This window comes from Procambarus clarkii, chromosome 34 (genome assembly GCF_040958095.1).
Source record: "Procambarus clarkii isolate CNS0578487 chromosome 34, FALCON_Pclarkii_2.0, whole genome shotgun sequence".
In the NCBI taxonomy this organism is placed as follows: Eukaryota; Metazoa; Arthropoda; class Malacostraca; order Decapoda; family Cambaridae; genus Procambarus; species Procambarus clarkii.
This window is the reverse complement of record NC_091183.1, coordinates 38981101-38997167: the sequence shown is the minus strand read 5'-3', so window position 1 is coordinate 38997167 and position 16067 is coordinate 38981101. Positions and strand designations below refer to the sequence as shown.

Here is a 16067-nt window from a genome sequence, read left to right as displayed (position 1 = left end):
AATACCAAATAGCAATAACAAAAATATTTTTTAATTTCAACCGATCATTAAATTGCAAGGGAAAAGGAGCCGTCGTTGAGCAATTCTCAACGAAGGCGACTAGTGCACCAGTTTGTTATGGTGCGAGGTTCATCTGGAGAGGAAAGTCTTCACACAGACTCCACCTAAGTCTGTACCTAAGTCTAAAACCCCTAAGTTATCCTGTGTGAATGGTAGTATACTGTGGAACCTCATACTCATTCCCAGAGTTGTAATTTATTGTTCCTCCTGCACTGTACAGTCCAATCAGATCTCAGCTCTTTACGGTATTGGATACAAAGAGGCCAAACTTAATTTACTTAATTGAAGTTAATAATAGTCATTACTCTCAGAAATAGATCTTAGTGAGAGCAGCATGATGCCTTACTTTTTTGTGAGCAGTACAGTGCTGTGGTCACTTCATAGACTTGAAATATGGTTGATATTTTTTTTACTGTGTATACTGTAGTATGTAATTATTAAAAGATTTTTATTTAAATTGTATAGTGGTTATTTGTGAAAATTCATCCTTATAATAATTGTATGTAAATTTGTTTTGTACTCAATGTCTATTGCACAGGAAGCTTTTATTAGGCTTGTTGAGATGCCCCAAACCAGGTTAAGGTGGTTACCATTGAGGTGACCAGCCTTGTTGGTCAATCAAATGGTGCTCAACTGAATGGTCAAGTGCCTCCTACTATATTAATGAACCATTAGGAGAGACAACATGTCTGTTAAATTTATTGAGGGCCTTAGCCAATGGTGAGGTTTCACATGTGGTCACCCAACCAGTTTCTGGCCAAACCCAACATTGTTTAACCCATATAGTGTATCGTGTGTATTGTTTGGTTCTCCAGATAAGTTTGTTTTAGGCCATATACTGTATAGCATTTCTGAAAATGCAATTTTTCTTACTTTTCAGAAATAATTTGCCTATGGCAGAAGATATTACAATGTCAGTTGAAACAATCAAAGAAAGAAGTTTACAAGAGGAAGAAAAATCACAAGACCCCTTGGGAGATCAGAATGAGAGATCAGATGACATTACAAGAGACCAGAACAGTAGATCTGATGATGTCATAATGAAAGACCAGATTGAAGAGCCAAATATCTCTAGTACAAGTAATAGGGAATCTTGGGATATTATTATTCATCTTCCAAAAAACTCTGACAACTTTAAGAATCCATATGCTCCAAGATTGCTAGAATTGATGAAGCGGGCAGATGTTGTGAAGGGAAACGGGTAAATCTCCAATATTTTGTTAGTTTCTTTATTCTGTAGTAGTTTGGTTCATTTACATCTATTTCAACCTGTTTAAATTTCTGGTAAATGCTAAACATATTGCAGCAAACCATTGCTATCATTTTCCTCAATATAAATAAAGTGAAGTATAGAATGTGGTCAAGTATCATTTAATTTTAAAGAATCCATATTTAACAGTTTTGATTTCTATTATTTCAAATTAAAAACTTTGGGTTAAAGTTTGTACTGGTGCCTTATAGAAGCAAATACGTATAAGAGTTATGGCCCTGCTTGAGCCAGTAACCGGGTTCTTTCTATGTAAAGTGACTTAAAGCCTCTTCTATGATCTTGCCAAAAGCCATTGGTAGGTTCTCAAGAATTGGTAGTAGCAAGTAATTGTGCAAGGAATAAAAGGGGGGTAAACAAGATGCAATTACACCTTCACCAATATTATCTATAGAAGTATAACTACACTTCTGTACACAGTGTCGCTTTCAAACAGGACACTCAATATATCTGCAGTGTTCTTCCAAATCCGGGGAGTCCACCATCTTCAAGTATACATCGTCCATGTTCAGTGGCAATCACCGGCGAGTTCACCTTCCTCATCACGAGCCAGTCCACACACCGTATCGTCACAATGTCCTAATACCCCACATCTACTCTCTAGAAACACACTGGCAGAGGGGCTTCAGCTACACACTGACAGGGGTCACAAATAATCACTCTCTGTGATCTCTAACATCCTGGCAGAAGTCTCTAGCCACACACTAGCAGCACTGATCGGCAGATGGCCACTACTATCATCTTTTAACTCCTCTTGGCCAAATCCCGGGTACATCAGTCCACACAACACTGCCTAAGTATAACAGCAAACACACTGCTTACTACTGATGGTGGCCACTTGTCCTCGCAGGAAACAAGTCAAGAGTTTTGGACTGCCCAAAGTGAACTGATTTCCACATTGCAATAGACGTTCCGTGTCACCTCTGTGAACATAAGTCATTAGCCAGACAGAAAGTATACAAGGAGAACATAGAATGGGAACCTTTCTCTAGGGAACTGTGAAATGTAATCGGATGCACAATCTAGATGGCATTGTTATCATTACTTCTCTCATCAGAGGTCATCATCAGCATCGACCTCATCTCCTAACCGATGTATGAAACAGGAGCCTTTCACAGACGCCACACTTCCGTATTTTTGTCTGCGTCTTGCCTAATGCCTTGGAGTTGGAATGCAGGTCCATAGACGGCGTTGATATCACCACACCTCACTCTGTAGCAACCATTGATATCGTAACAATAAGGGTCATTTTGATAGGTTTATTACAGAGTAATATTGATTACTGGATATATTGTGATTGGTTTTATTATACAGATTATTACAGAGCAATGGATAGCTATAAGATCCACACATTGCAGTACTGTACTTTGCTAGCTGGAACCATAGAACCATTTTAATACTGTCTGGTTTAACCAATTTTCAAATACTATATACAGTAGTCGTCTTCCTGTTATCCAGACTGTCTGGATGAGAAATATAATGGATGGATTCCTGGCTATTCCAGCCTCAAATATTATACAAATTGTTAGATATTTGCTAAAAATAAGGTGCTGAATGTGGTCACTTCCACTGGCAAGTTCTGCTTCTGCCCAGAGTAACTTTTGCCTATCCTAAGCCAACAGGGATCTGTTCAAATGTCCCTGCCAACCACGAGGAGGATGAGAGACGAGAGAATTTTCAATCTAGTCTTGAATGACCATCATAATATACATTGCTCTACATTTCACACAACCTAGGAGGGTTTGGAAGGACTTTTAGTTTCATAAATTTACTCATTCTGGTCATTTAAGGGTAAATTGAGTTTTTCACCAGTGACTTCCTAAAGTGGTCTTGAGTGTTTAAAAAAGTTACATGATTCTGCTAATGTAAAACAGAGGAAGTTTATTTTATGGAGCAACTGAATGATTCTACTCAAAAGGTAATTTTCATTTACTTAATAGTCTTAGATTTAAATTTAAGTCAGATGTTAGTTAAAGACTGAGAAATGCAGTACAGTATTTGCAGTAGTGAATGCCATAATGTTAAAAAGAGGAAAGGGAGTTAAGTTTTAAAGGTCTCTCTTCCTAAGCATTTTTGTCTATCCTGTATTAAAATGACTTAAGTGTATATAGCCAGAGGCAAATGTGTTTATTTTTCCAGAACAATTACAATATCAAGCAGATCAGAAACCGAGGCCGAGAAACTGAAGGTGGAGCTCCAACAAGAAACACTTGATGGAGAGATGCTAGATATACAAACACTGTATGTTCCAAAAACAGAATCACATGAGAATGAGTCTTTAATGTAAGTTTGAATTACATTTTGAATTACATTTTAAATCTTTTCTAATTTAATTAAATTAAATTAATTAAATCTAATTAAATCTTGAATTACATTTTCTCCTGGAATTGTCTTATTTTGTCTTTATACAAGAACCTATGTCTTAGATACTTTGTTTCCTCTTAAGACAATCATTGGGTTTTGCTGCCTACACAAGTTAAAGAAACGGTTTTGTTCTACTACCAAGAACTTTATTACATATAAATTTGAATAAAGTATATACTGTACTGCTGCAACAACACTGAAGTGTTGAGGAAATGCATGTACCAGTGATAGCTATCCAGGTTACTCTTCTTTGTGTTGTGAGGCAACAAATAATGAAGACAAGTGTTTGTCTGCTATATCCATCAGTTTTGCTTTTCTATCCTTCATTATACATGTATAGGTTTCGTTACTTGGTTAATTTTTCTGTTGTTAAAATCTCTATTTTCTTGCCACTTTAACCACCTTCTTCATTAATTTCTAGTAGGTTTCATTGCTTATATCATATTCCTCCCTAAACCTTCTGGTTTTTAGTGGGGGGAAGGGGGGCGGTTGTAAATGCTCTCTACCACTATCTTTGTTTATGAAGTTAAATGTGCATGGGTCTTGGTATATTTTTGTTTGGTATATGGCTACTCTTGCTTTTAGAGCTCATGACAGGAAACTACCTTGAATCTGTCTTTGGGTCACAGGGGTTATGCACCTGACATTCCATTTTGAGGTTGAAACTTTAGTGGATCTGCCTCCAGTGCATTCCTTCATCCCAGCCTGTACTGATTACACTAAATTATTGCTAGTTTATTGTCAAGATCGAATATTTATTAAGTTCATTAGTTTATTATTAAGATTTAGCTTTAATTTTACCTAAATATATTGCAATTTACATCTTTGGTCTTTAGTGAATTATTTATGATTTTCATTAGTGATTATAATGTAAAAATGGTTCATAATAATAATTTGGTACTATATGTCATTGTATATTTCATGATGATGATCTGCATTTTACAGTATTTGTTTGTTTTCTAGTCTGTATGTTGGAGGCCTTCCATCAAGCACTACTAAAACCCATGTGATGGATGTCTTCTCCAAGGCTGAGCGAGTTGAGAAGCATCTTGGGAGTGAAAATGGCGATTCTGATTTACTCGTGTAGGTAATCGGTTGTGTGGCTTTATAAATTACTTGAATAGTATTGAGATTTGGAAATCTAACCCTTAAAAATCTCTCCCTTGCAAAGTACATACTGTATATATATAAAAGTAATTTTTTTTGCTATGCATTCCACACCTATTCATTATTCACTTTCTTATGCTTTTTCTCACTTAAGGTCCCTCAGATGCTACCATAGCCAGACCTATAAACCTATTGAGTGGACCTATATGGGCCATTCAAGACTCTTGTGACTTTCATCCTCAACATGACAGGTATCTAGAGAGGAGAGACAGTGGTGATTGTAACTGAAGCCACCACTTGTAGCAATAGTTTACTATAATACAAATTGATGAATCATGACACTCAGATACCCCATTCAAAGAAAAATCATAAATTCCAAAATCAATAACTATCATTCTGCAAATGATAATTTGCAGAATGAATGAAGTTTTGATGCACTTATGCAGTGCTTTCTGGTGGAGTTTTCCTCAACTTTGGGATGATCTTTGATTCCCATGATTCTTTTGCTTGATAGGGACAGATCCTGGGCATTGCTCCTGGTGGTCTTCAGTGAGTTTTAGAGGCCTGGTGCAGTTTCTAAGGCTTGCCAGTCCAAGTGCTATTTATAATGATATTACATGTCCTTGTAATACATATTCTGGTGTTGTGTTACTTGGACTGTATTTTCTAAAGAAAATGGAGACGTTAATTAAAAAAGAAAATGTTAAAATTGAGTTTTTATGCTGCATTTAGACCTTTGGTAGGAGATGGCATAGAAAATGTGATAGTAGCTGAAGGGTATTGGCAGCAACTGAGGGGTCTGCTCAGAAAAAAGTTTTCATTTCCCTGATTGCCCCTATTTGTATTATTAATTAATAATATACAGTATTTACAGTATTTCCACATTTCCCAGATATTTCCACGTTTACTTCAAGACTGCAGATGCCATTCAGATGGTGTTAGAAAATAAGCCGTGGCATATCAACGGTGTTGAAGCAACTGTAAATATACTAAAGCAGCCGCCAAAGGAACACAAGGAGCAGCAAGAGGCATTAAATCAGAAGAGAGAGACTAATGATAAGGAGGTATGTTTTTGACCTCCTAAAATATTTATTACAATGATAAAAACATTTTGAGAATATATCACATCAGATGTGTATACTGTATTTTGTACTGTATATATATATATGTTAGGTGATGCTAAAATTATGTAAAAAGAATACAAGTGGAAAATGATAACCTTGAATTAAAATGTAAAAATGGTTTTTTTTTTTTTTTAAATCTAAATAAATATATTCTCCAGAACGGTCTTTTTATGCTCTCTTACCCCTCCAACCATTTCTTTCATATACTGTACTGTATATATATATATTTCGCCTACTCTTTACTTCTGAGATACTGGTCATCTTCCTCTACCATATCATCTCCCATATTTCACTTTTTGTTCTTTCCAATTAAAAGTTTATCAGGCATCCCATTAATATATCCATAACACCTAAGTGTTTTGCATTTCACCAACTCCAGCATGCCTCATTTCATTTATACCACTCCTTTCATTTTCAATTAATCCTTTCTTTCATTTTCACTATATTAATATGCTCAACTGTGATGACCTTGCATCAATTCTTTTTCTACCATTTGTTTGTAATGCCCCCTCCTCTTTTTATTTTTTTTTTTTATTTTTTACAGGAGAGCACAGGATCTAGCAATGAATCAACAAAGAGAAAATTGGAGTGTCAAGCTTTGTCATGTGAGAAAATACCCCAAACTGCAACAAAGCAGCAGCCATTGAACAAAAAGGCAAAGATTTTACGTAAGGCTGGTAAGGATGGTAGACCCCTTATTCAAAGATGGAATTTAATGATAAGTCTACCAAAGAAAAATCCAACATTCTCTTTGAAGGACCCTGAAATTATTAAGTTAATTGAATATCTGAAGGAAACTACTGATGAAATTAACATCAACAGGTATATTTTTACTGAACTGTACAGTATTTTTTTTTAATTTTAATATTCTCGGGTATCAATAATTAAATAATTAAGTTTTATTAAGATTGGAGAAGTGTGTGTGTGCTTCACATTTTCTTGCACCTTATTGTATTAGGGAGAGAGCAAGAGAATGCCTCTGATAGGTGGACCACTTTTGAGGCTTATAGCCTTAAGTTGGATTCTGTCAAGAAGAGAGCAACATGTTAAATCTATAGCAAATAAAGAAAATATCGGCTGCAATGTAACTAATATTGGAAAGAACAGTTTTGTAAATAGGTCTGATGTATTGAATATGTGAATATCTTGTGAAAATTTGTAGTTACTGTAATTAGTTTTTGTTAATTATTAAGATTAATGATTCAACAATAATTGTAGTGATAATTTGGTTATATAATGTACAGTATTATATTTTGTATTTTATCACCACTTGTATATTACATATAATTTTCCTTTTCAGGTATATCACTGTATCATGTAGATCTGAAATTGAGGCAAATATATTGAAAGCCAAAGTGAATGACTTTCAAATGGAAGGAGAGAAGATCCTATTTTCAGATGTAAATATAGCTGTTCAGTTGACTAAGAGGGATCTCTACCCGTAAGTATGAGTGCTGTGGGAACATCATACATTTAATTTACTTCGTGCAGTGTTCTTGCGTTGCCTTGGCATACCTCACCTTAGGTGGTATGTTGTCTGTCAGGCATCATTTGTCACGAGTCAACTTCTCAACTACAACATTTTAATTAAACTGTTGTATGACAGGCACTTGTAAACATTTTCTTTAAGCATTCAAGCAACAATTCAGTTCAAGAGGCAGTGGTCTCAACAGTACAGTACTGTATTGCTAAAGTTAATAATGCAGAAATTGGAATACTGTACCATACTGGCTCTATGGCTTAGTTGTAGAACTAATTATTTGCTTTTTGAATAATACATTCTATATGACAACCAAACCACACATCAGAAAGTCAAGAAACGACAACGTTTCGGTCTGTCCTGGACCGTTATCAAGTCGTGGTTTGGTCATCATATCTTCGGCCACGTTATTGTGACTCATCTTTATTGACTGGGAAAAATTATGCTTTGACAATTGTAGATATTTAAAGTATATTTTGAATTCTTCAATAATCATCATTTTGATAACTATGTCTAGTGCTATTGAAGAGTTCATGCAGCTGTTGTGCGCTATAATCACATTATTTTAAAGGGACAAACACAACAATTGAAGTCTTTCAGAAAATGTAGGGACACAAATTATCACTTTGGCAAGTGACAAAAACAATTTGTTTCAAGTGTTGGAATAGTTTTAGCTTTAACAGAAAATTAGTTAAGACACCTGCACTCTAATGCAAAGTATACATTGAGGGAAGTTCCTACAAAGTATAAATATACAGACATCAGCCATTGTTGCCTGGGAAAAAGACAGAATCTCAAGACATAGCTCAACCAAACCATTACAATACAGCCCATCAGAACAAGCAAACTTGATTTATGGACTTTGACTAAAGCTTTCACTTGCTTCAAATTAACACATTTTACAGAACAAAAATAATGACGCACACTTCAACAGACAACACATACAGCTATTAACATGTCAGATCATAATGGTGTAAATGAAAAGAACTGGTTCTGGAATGCTGCTCAGATACTACTGGGGATATGTGGTGATATTATTATTTTATTCTGCCCGAACCGCTATGCATGCTAGTGGCTTTACAAGAATGTAAATTCTTGTAAATATAATTGTAAATTAAATTGCAAACTTGTAAATTCTTCAAGTCTCTGTGCTCTCATAAACCCAATGTACCTTCTTGTATATATATAAATAAATAAATATTAGTTTTCTGTAATGCTGCTGCTGAGTGGAAGGTAGTGGGTGTCATTTCAAATATCTTTTAATATCTTTATCCATTTCCTATATCACTTTTTCACCATCTCTTGACATGAATGCAGGAAATTGGCTGAAATTGGTATTTGTACAAAATATAATATATTTACTAATATGATTTCATCTGTTTTAGGCTTTATGTTGGAAACATGAATTCCAAAGTTAGTAAAGATAAATTACAAGCCATCTTCCCTACGGCAGAAAAAATCAATTACCGTTCATCTGGCGGCCCAATTAATACTAAAAGGTATGAATATAATTTTTACCTAAGTGAAGGTGTTAGATGTTACTTTTTTATTTTTAGATTTATTTCTTTGTTAAATTTATATGCCATATTCCTAGTTAAACAAATTCTTAAATTATATTAAATTTATAGTACAATATAGCTTTGTAATACAGTACATCTATTCTCACCTCTAAGATCATAAACTGGCATGATTAACATGTACATAATCTTTCTGTAAGAACTAGGCTGTAGCAGCTACTTTACGTAAGGTGAGTAGCATAATCAGATCTTGCTTTTCACTCAACAGTGGCCACCACACATTTTGCAAGTACATTGTGTGGGAGTGTGTTTCCTTACAGTTTGAAAGCCCATTAATATCTTCATAATTGACGGCCCATGAAGGGAGTGAGGTTAGTGCAACAAGAGGAGTCCTGGTGGGTTCAATTTTCAAAGGGGAGCCAAGAAAATCATTCTGATTGTAGGAAACAAATAGTGTCTTAAACTGGTTCTAGTTGAGACAAAGTACATCAATAACGCATATGGTTCCACAAAAAATCAGTGCCCTGGAGGTCTAAGCATCTTGCATGGAAGGCAGGGCCTCAAATGATTGTGATATTAAGAAAAGAGAAAAAAGGTTGAAACATTTATGATAAAGGATAAACAATCACTGGTGCCAACAGGACAGTGGCAGACAAAAACCACACTCACCAGAATAGTCCAGAACAAGTTAGCATACAATAATCCTGCCTAAAACCTGAGAAGACAGCAAGGAGCATCCTGGAGTTTTGAATTTTAGTGTTTGGTGTCATGTTGAACTTTTTTTGTTTAACTGAACTTGATCTTCTCTCTTTCCCTATCCAAGGTGGATGAAAAGACCATTTGAAGTTGTTTGTCACAATAAAGCACAAATCGGTGAGAGTCTGGTCAGAGGATTTTGTCCTGGGTGGGTCTCGGCCCTGTCTTTGGAAGAGTTTTATAAACTTAACACTATGTATTACAGATATACTTTCCTTTATTATTTTAATAGTTATATTTTTTATCTCCATTAATTTTTTATACACAAATTTTTTTTTTTTATTATTCAAACACCTACTTGCCTGGATGGATGTTATTTTAAAAGGTTTTGTCAAGTACTTTCTTTGAATTTCAGATTTTACTTTGTGTATTTCAAGACTAAAGAGGAAGCTTTGAAGATTTTAAAAGCTCAGCCATATTACCTTGATGGGCAAATGTTGATGGTCAATAATCCTAAAAATTCTAAAAATGATTTGGAAGCAACAAAGGATGAGGTAAGTATATTTTTTGGTAAGATTTGTTAAATTTAAATACATTTCTGTATCCTGGCATAAATCACATACTGCATCTCAATTTGATGCAGTGGCAAAACACAGAGATAATGTTTTATTTTTGACTTGTGTGTGAAATAATAAGAAAACAGTATTGTCTTCTCTGTTAGCCATATGATACTAAATCTTCAATACATTTTGCACAATGTTAATTTTAAATATGAGGGATGCAGTTATTGTCATCATCATTACCCATTTCACTGTGTTTGGAGATGGGAGCAATATAGTGAAAGGCCAAAGATACTGTAATGTAAATAATTTGACTGTACACAGAAGAGGTCTAGACTCTTTTTAAGATACTCCTGACAGGAGCAGAGTAAACACACTATAATGATCAACAATATATATTTGAGATAGTTACAGTTTGGCGAGACATTTGGCCGTATGTGTAGGCTGGAGGCAGAGTTTCTATGGTGAGATGACATCGGGGACACCTCGAACAGAGCTGTTCCGATGCCATCGGTACATATTGGGAACAAAGCACTCGTTCATTTATTATATCATTGACATTGTAAATCATTGTGGATAAACGGCATCAGAACAATCCAATGCTTGTCAACAGAAGCACCTGACTGTTTCATAAGACCAGATGTACTGTACTATGATTTTCCTTCCTAACAAACCACTGCCACCCATCCTTATCCTTTTCCATATCCCATGTATTCTTTATGCTTTATTTTCAATTTCTCACACACTTGTTTACTTTGTTGCCCATCTTCTTGCTGGCATTCCTCTCTTCCTCATATTTCATTTGAATGCACTCTTTCCACCAATCTGCCATCAACCATTCATTCAATATGTTCAAACCATCTCAGTGTGTTCTTTTTAATGTTATGATTTATCAACATTCGCACCCCTTATCTTTCCAATATATTTTCATTCCTTACTCTATTCTCTTAACTCTAATCCAAACATAATTGTTGTCACTACCACTCCTTCGTGCAATCCACTGGCTACATCCCTACTTATCTTGTTTTCAAGCTCGGCCCCTCTGTAGACTTTTACCCTAGTTAGGCAAGGTTCTTCCTTGTTTTATAATTGCACAAGTCAAAATTTCTTGTTTCTTGCATGCTACTTAGCAAATAATATGTAAATAAAAATGCAAGATCACTTGACATATATTGTGAGCTCCAAATTAGCAATGTTCATATGATTCAGCTTGTTAATTCTTTCCTAGACTTTTCCGGACTTGTGTAAAGAGGAGGGCATGTGCAAAACCAGCATACAACAAGCTTCTCATTCGGAAGGCTCGGCTGATGAACACGAAGATGATATTACAGATGACAGACTATCACCAAATGAAAGGACCACAGAAAATGAGCACACACACACGTCATGTGAAGAAAATGTATCGGCAATGGAACATAGTGACGACTTGCATGAAATTCACTTGTGTCTTCCCAGGAGTAAAAAATCATTAAAACATCCTGATATTATAAAGCTAATGAAGGTGCTAGATGAAGCTGTTGATATTAGGATTCACAGGTGTGTAAGAATGTTTCACGTTATTCTCTTTAACCCTTTGAGAATTACAATACATATATGATTTGAAGAAAAATAACTTAACATAAGTTTTAAAACTTGCCCAAACACTTTCCAATTTTTTTTTTGCATAATTAACTAGGCAAATGCTCCAACTTTGTCTAAATGATCACAGAGTAACTTGAAAAACTTGAATAAAAAATAATTTAAAAATTGAATATTGACAACTTCAGATTTTCAGTTCAGAATAAAAAATATGAACTATCATTAATTGTTCATTTAATGTTATTATTCTCTCAGAATAGCATATGATCTTCATTTTCATCAAATTAGAATATAGGCTTTCAGTAGTTTACTGTAAAAAAAAAATTGTCAGTAGGGTACAGTATTTAAAATATGCAGCAAACTTAGACCAAAAAAAATTATAACTCTAAATGTATAAAGTTTATGAAAAATCCATTCTGGTGGGATTGTAGAACAATGAACATAAACATATAAGAATGAAACACAAAATAGTCTAATGTAATTTTTCTCGTTCAGTTATGGGCATTTCCCTCCGGCAGTGGCTTGTATTATGAAGCTTGACTGGGAAGCAACTGAGGGGAGGCATTGCTCAGAAATAAATCATTGAGATTAATGACATGCACCTTTTTGAGCAACCCTTTTAATTACTCCTTTTACTAACCTTTTTGTCTGGGCTTGTGTTGGTATACTTGGTTGTCCTGGGCATTAAGTGAGGGTTGCTGGTTCTCCGACCTTGTAATGTGACCCGACTTCTACCTTGTAGCATAGGGTAGCGGCTAATTCTTTCAAGTACCCTACTGTTGTTAGCTGAACCATAATTGTTAATTTTTGTGTTGTCAATTCTTACTTGCAGAGGTACCGAGAGGTTTGTTGTACTCCTTGTTGTCATAGCAAAGGGTTTTCCTTTGGTAGTGGATAAGGTTGTCTTTACTGATTTCCCACTCCAAGTGCATAACAAGATTATTTGAAAGCTCTCTTGTTATGGTGGGACTGAAAGTCACACAGCACCTAGTATATATGACAGTATTTGAAGGGCAACTTAAAAAAATTGCATTTCAGTCCTCTCAATGTTTATTTTTATTATTTTTTCCAGGGAATTTCATGTGTTGTGTCCAACAGAAGCTGTAGCAGACAAAGTAAAAACAGAGGTAACAAGTATTGTGATACAGGAAGAAAATATCAAAGTTATTACCAAGTACAAAGCCTACAGAGAGCCTGTTCGAGACCCAAAATGGAATGCGTGAGTTTTATATTTCAATGCAACTTTTTATGTGCTTAAGGGTAAATTTTTTCCTTTCTCTCTCAACTTGTCCGTTAATATAATACAATTTTCACATAAACATTCACTCTTGTTTCTTACCACTTCTAGCACAATGTTTACTGAATCCCTGCTTCCTCACATCTTGCCCCTGAGTGCCCATCTTGGTCGCTCCCTATCCATACACTCTGACCCAGACCAGATAGACAATTTACTAGTCTTTGAGCAAATGTTTCTCCATCACCATTTTGACAATGTGATGCACATCCATGTTGGCTATATAGTTGGATGTGTCATACCTGATAAGTATTCATATGCCTTGATTGTGTTAATTATGTTCGACGCTGGCTGTTCTCAGCATTTAGTGTTGTACCACCATGGTGAGGTGGCTGAGGTACTGAGGGAAAATATTCTCAGAAATAGAACATTTGGTGAAATTACATGTTCCTTAAATCTCAATCTTATGAGTGTAGGGTAGGCTTTAATGTCCAGTAGCCACTATCCTCGGCCCAGAGCTGATTGGGCTTCCAATTGGAGAGCTCATTGGTTGAGAACAACTCAGTGATATTTGAGTTGCCAAAAAGTCATTTATAGAATGGTTTGAGAGGCATCTATATATCATAGGAAGATGTCTTGTAAGAATACCAAATTATTCTTTCCCATAAGTTAGTCAGTAATACATTATAAAAATGAAAGTAAGGCAGGAAGAACACTAACAACATCTATAGCTGTGTTTTATCATATTTTGAAGCGTGTATATTGAAGGCCTCGTAGCAGGGACCACGAAGGAAGACGTGATGAAAGTTTTCCCCTCCGCTGAAAGAATTGAACAAGGAACATCTGGTAACGAAGATAATCAAAAAGTGTAAGAATTTATCTTACTGTATTTATAGAAAATTGCTCCATAATTTAATATACAGTATTGTTTAATTTGTGTTATATTTATTTAGTATAGTATATAAAATGTTTGGGAAAATTAACAAAGAATGTTTAAATGTTTGTTTCACAAACTTCATTGATTATTGATGCCCAAATTAATATTAGAAAAATAGTTTTCAAAAATTCTTTTTAATTGTTCTAGGTTCTGCTTCGTGTACTTTAATAAAAAAGCATATGTTAAGGATGCAATACAGCAAAATCCATGGTACATCAAAGGCAAGGAAGTGTTTGTTAATGAAGCCATTCCTGATGTTCCAAAGAGACCACAATTTCAGAAGAAGAAGTTCAAGCAGGTATGTACCTGGTGTTAACTAAGGAAATACAAGTTTACACAAAATGTGTGTCTGTGTTTGTAGGTAATGAGGTTCAGCTTATTGGCTGGCCTCTTCTTTCAGGTATCTAATACAACTACAATAATACTCTCGACCTTCTTCAGTTTTATCATTTCTGCTTTGAAAGCTGTAGATTGAATTAGCCACTATCAACTGTTCATTACTCATACTGAAGGACTAGTTCCATAAATCTCTCCTGCTCATTTACTTCCAATTTCTGCCTATGCTTCTTCATTCTATTTCTACACTGTAAACAAACTCCCCCAGTACATTCAGTCTATATCCTTCAATAGCTTGAATCTTTTGATCTCATTTCATTCCGTTTTTTCTCTAGTATTGTAATACTAAATTTAACTCTTGTGGGCCCTATTTTTGGTATCAGTCCCATGGCAAATCTCTGAACTAACATTCTGAGCCTTGCCACTGTTGCTACTCGAGACAAAGAACCTCCTGGCTCTAGAATGGGTCCAAGCTTAGGCAGGATGACATTCAGATTTTGCAAAATGAGGAAGTTTTCAAGCTGTCTTTGTTAGGTTATATTGATGCTAGGGAGAGACTGGAAAATACTGAATTCAGAATGAATGCCAGGAATTACATACAATTAAACTACAATTCCTTTTTAACTGGCAATCCTAGGATAACATTTTGATGTGCTGGAGAGCATTCATGAGTTCAAAAGAGCATTTCTTTTGTTTCTGGCATTAATCCTATTGAATGCATAAATGGTATATGCAATGTAAAGTGGTTTACCTTCATATGTGGACTATGGTTCATGTGTGTATAGAACATGGTAGTTTGTGCTTTGGCCGTACGAGAAAATTATCTTTTGGGTGAACTGACATCCTTGGTATTCTATCTTGGCTTCATGTCACTGGTCTGAGTAGAGACAGGTTGTTCATCATCCACTACAGTCGAGGGTTGCTTGGAGGCAGTCACAGACGAGTCATGATTCCCTCTGAACAAAAATATGGATGCAAGTGATGTATCACCCTTCACCTTATTCACAATGATCTGGACATGTACTGTTTCCCACCTCAGGTGCATAATCGGTTTATATTTTTATTTATTTTTATTTGGCCTAGGAACAGACAATATCTCTTGGATAGGTTTTCTTTTTTAAATACTTTTTAATGTCTGAGCATAAAATTATTTTGTAGTGTTTTTTTTATAAATGCCTACTAAATATGGCTTACTATTTTGAGTAATATTGAGAGAAATTTAAATTACAATTATTGCATCCAGGATCAACATTTTACTCCTGAACATTGGTAATCACAAATGCTATCTTAGATACAAGTAAACAATTAATCTTCCCCATCAATTAACATGAACAACAAAGTATATTCATGTTAATTGATTAGCAAGATTAATTGTTTACTGATATCTACGATAGCTTTTGTGATTACCAGTGTTTTGGAGTAAAATGAAAAATCAAATTACAGTAATATATATATATTATTGAAGCATCACTGACGGGATTATATCGCTGGGTGAACACGATCTGGCCCATGGGCTATAATTTACTTGCCTCTAATCTAATTGATTATTTTCTATGATTTATATTTTATTAAAATAACTTTGTTTCCAGAAGAGCCGCCACTCTCACCGACCTAACAGTTATGATTACTACTACCAGAACTACCAGAACAAGCATCAATACTACCAAGATTATTATCCTGAGAAAATTCGTCGTGGTAAACAAAAGCCTACAACAAGTAACAAAGCTTCGCTTAGCAAATTTGAAAAGTTCGCTGCCTACAATTGGTATGTTAAATGTCACTTACAGTACAAAATATGTTTGGCTTT

General features: G+C 35.0%; 1 protein-coding gene across 3 annotated transcripts in view; it reads left to right on the top strand.

The window, feature by feature from the left end:
• The first annotated feature begins 52 nt into the window (after positions 1–52).
• The window catches only part of LOC123762084 (uncharacterized), a 19333-nt gene continuing 3318 nt past the window's right edge, over positions 53–16067 (top strand). The window contains exons 1-14 of one of the 3 annotated variants that reach the window (XM_045748378.2): positions 53–168; positions 941–1261; positions 3467–3610; positions 4655–4774; positions 5691–5862; positions 6467–6744; positions 7223–7363; positions 8788–8901; positions 10031–10169; positions 11404–11711; positions 12826–12972; positions 13742–13855; positions 14072–14222; positions 15850–16025. In XM_045748378.2, the coding sequence (XP_045604334.1) occupies positions 954–1261; positions 3467–3610; positions 4655–4774; positions 5691–5862; positions 6467–6744; positions 7223–7363; positions 8788–8901; positions 10031–10169; positions 11404–11711; positions 12826–12972; positions 13742–13855; positions 14072–14222; positions 15850–16025 (2312 nt within the window). In that variant the 5' untranslated portion in view covers positions 53–168; positions 941–953. Of the gene's footprint in view, positions 306–940; positions 1262–3466; positions 3611–4654; positions 4775–5690; positions 5863–6466; positions 6745–7222; positions 7364–8787; positions 8902–10030; positions 10170–11403; positions 11712–12825; positions 12973–13741; positions 13856–14071; positions 14223–15849; positions 16026–16067 lie in introns of all 3 variants that reach the window. The other 2 variants (XM_045748377.2, XM_069335890.1) reach the window with 2 other exon arrangements.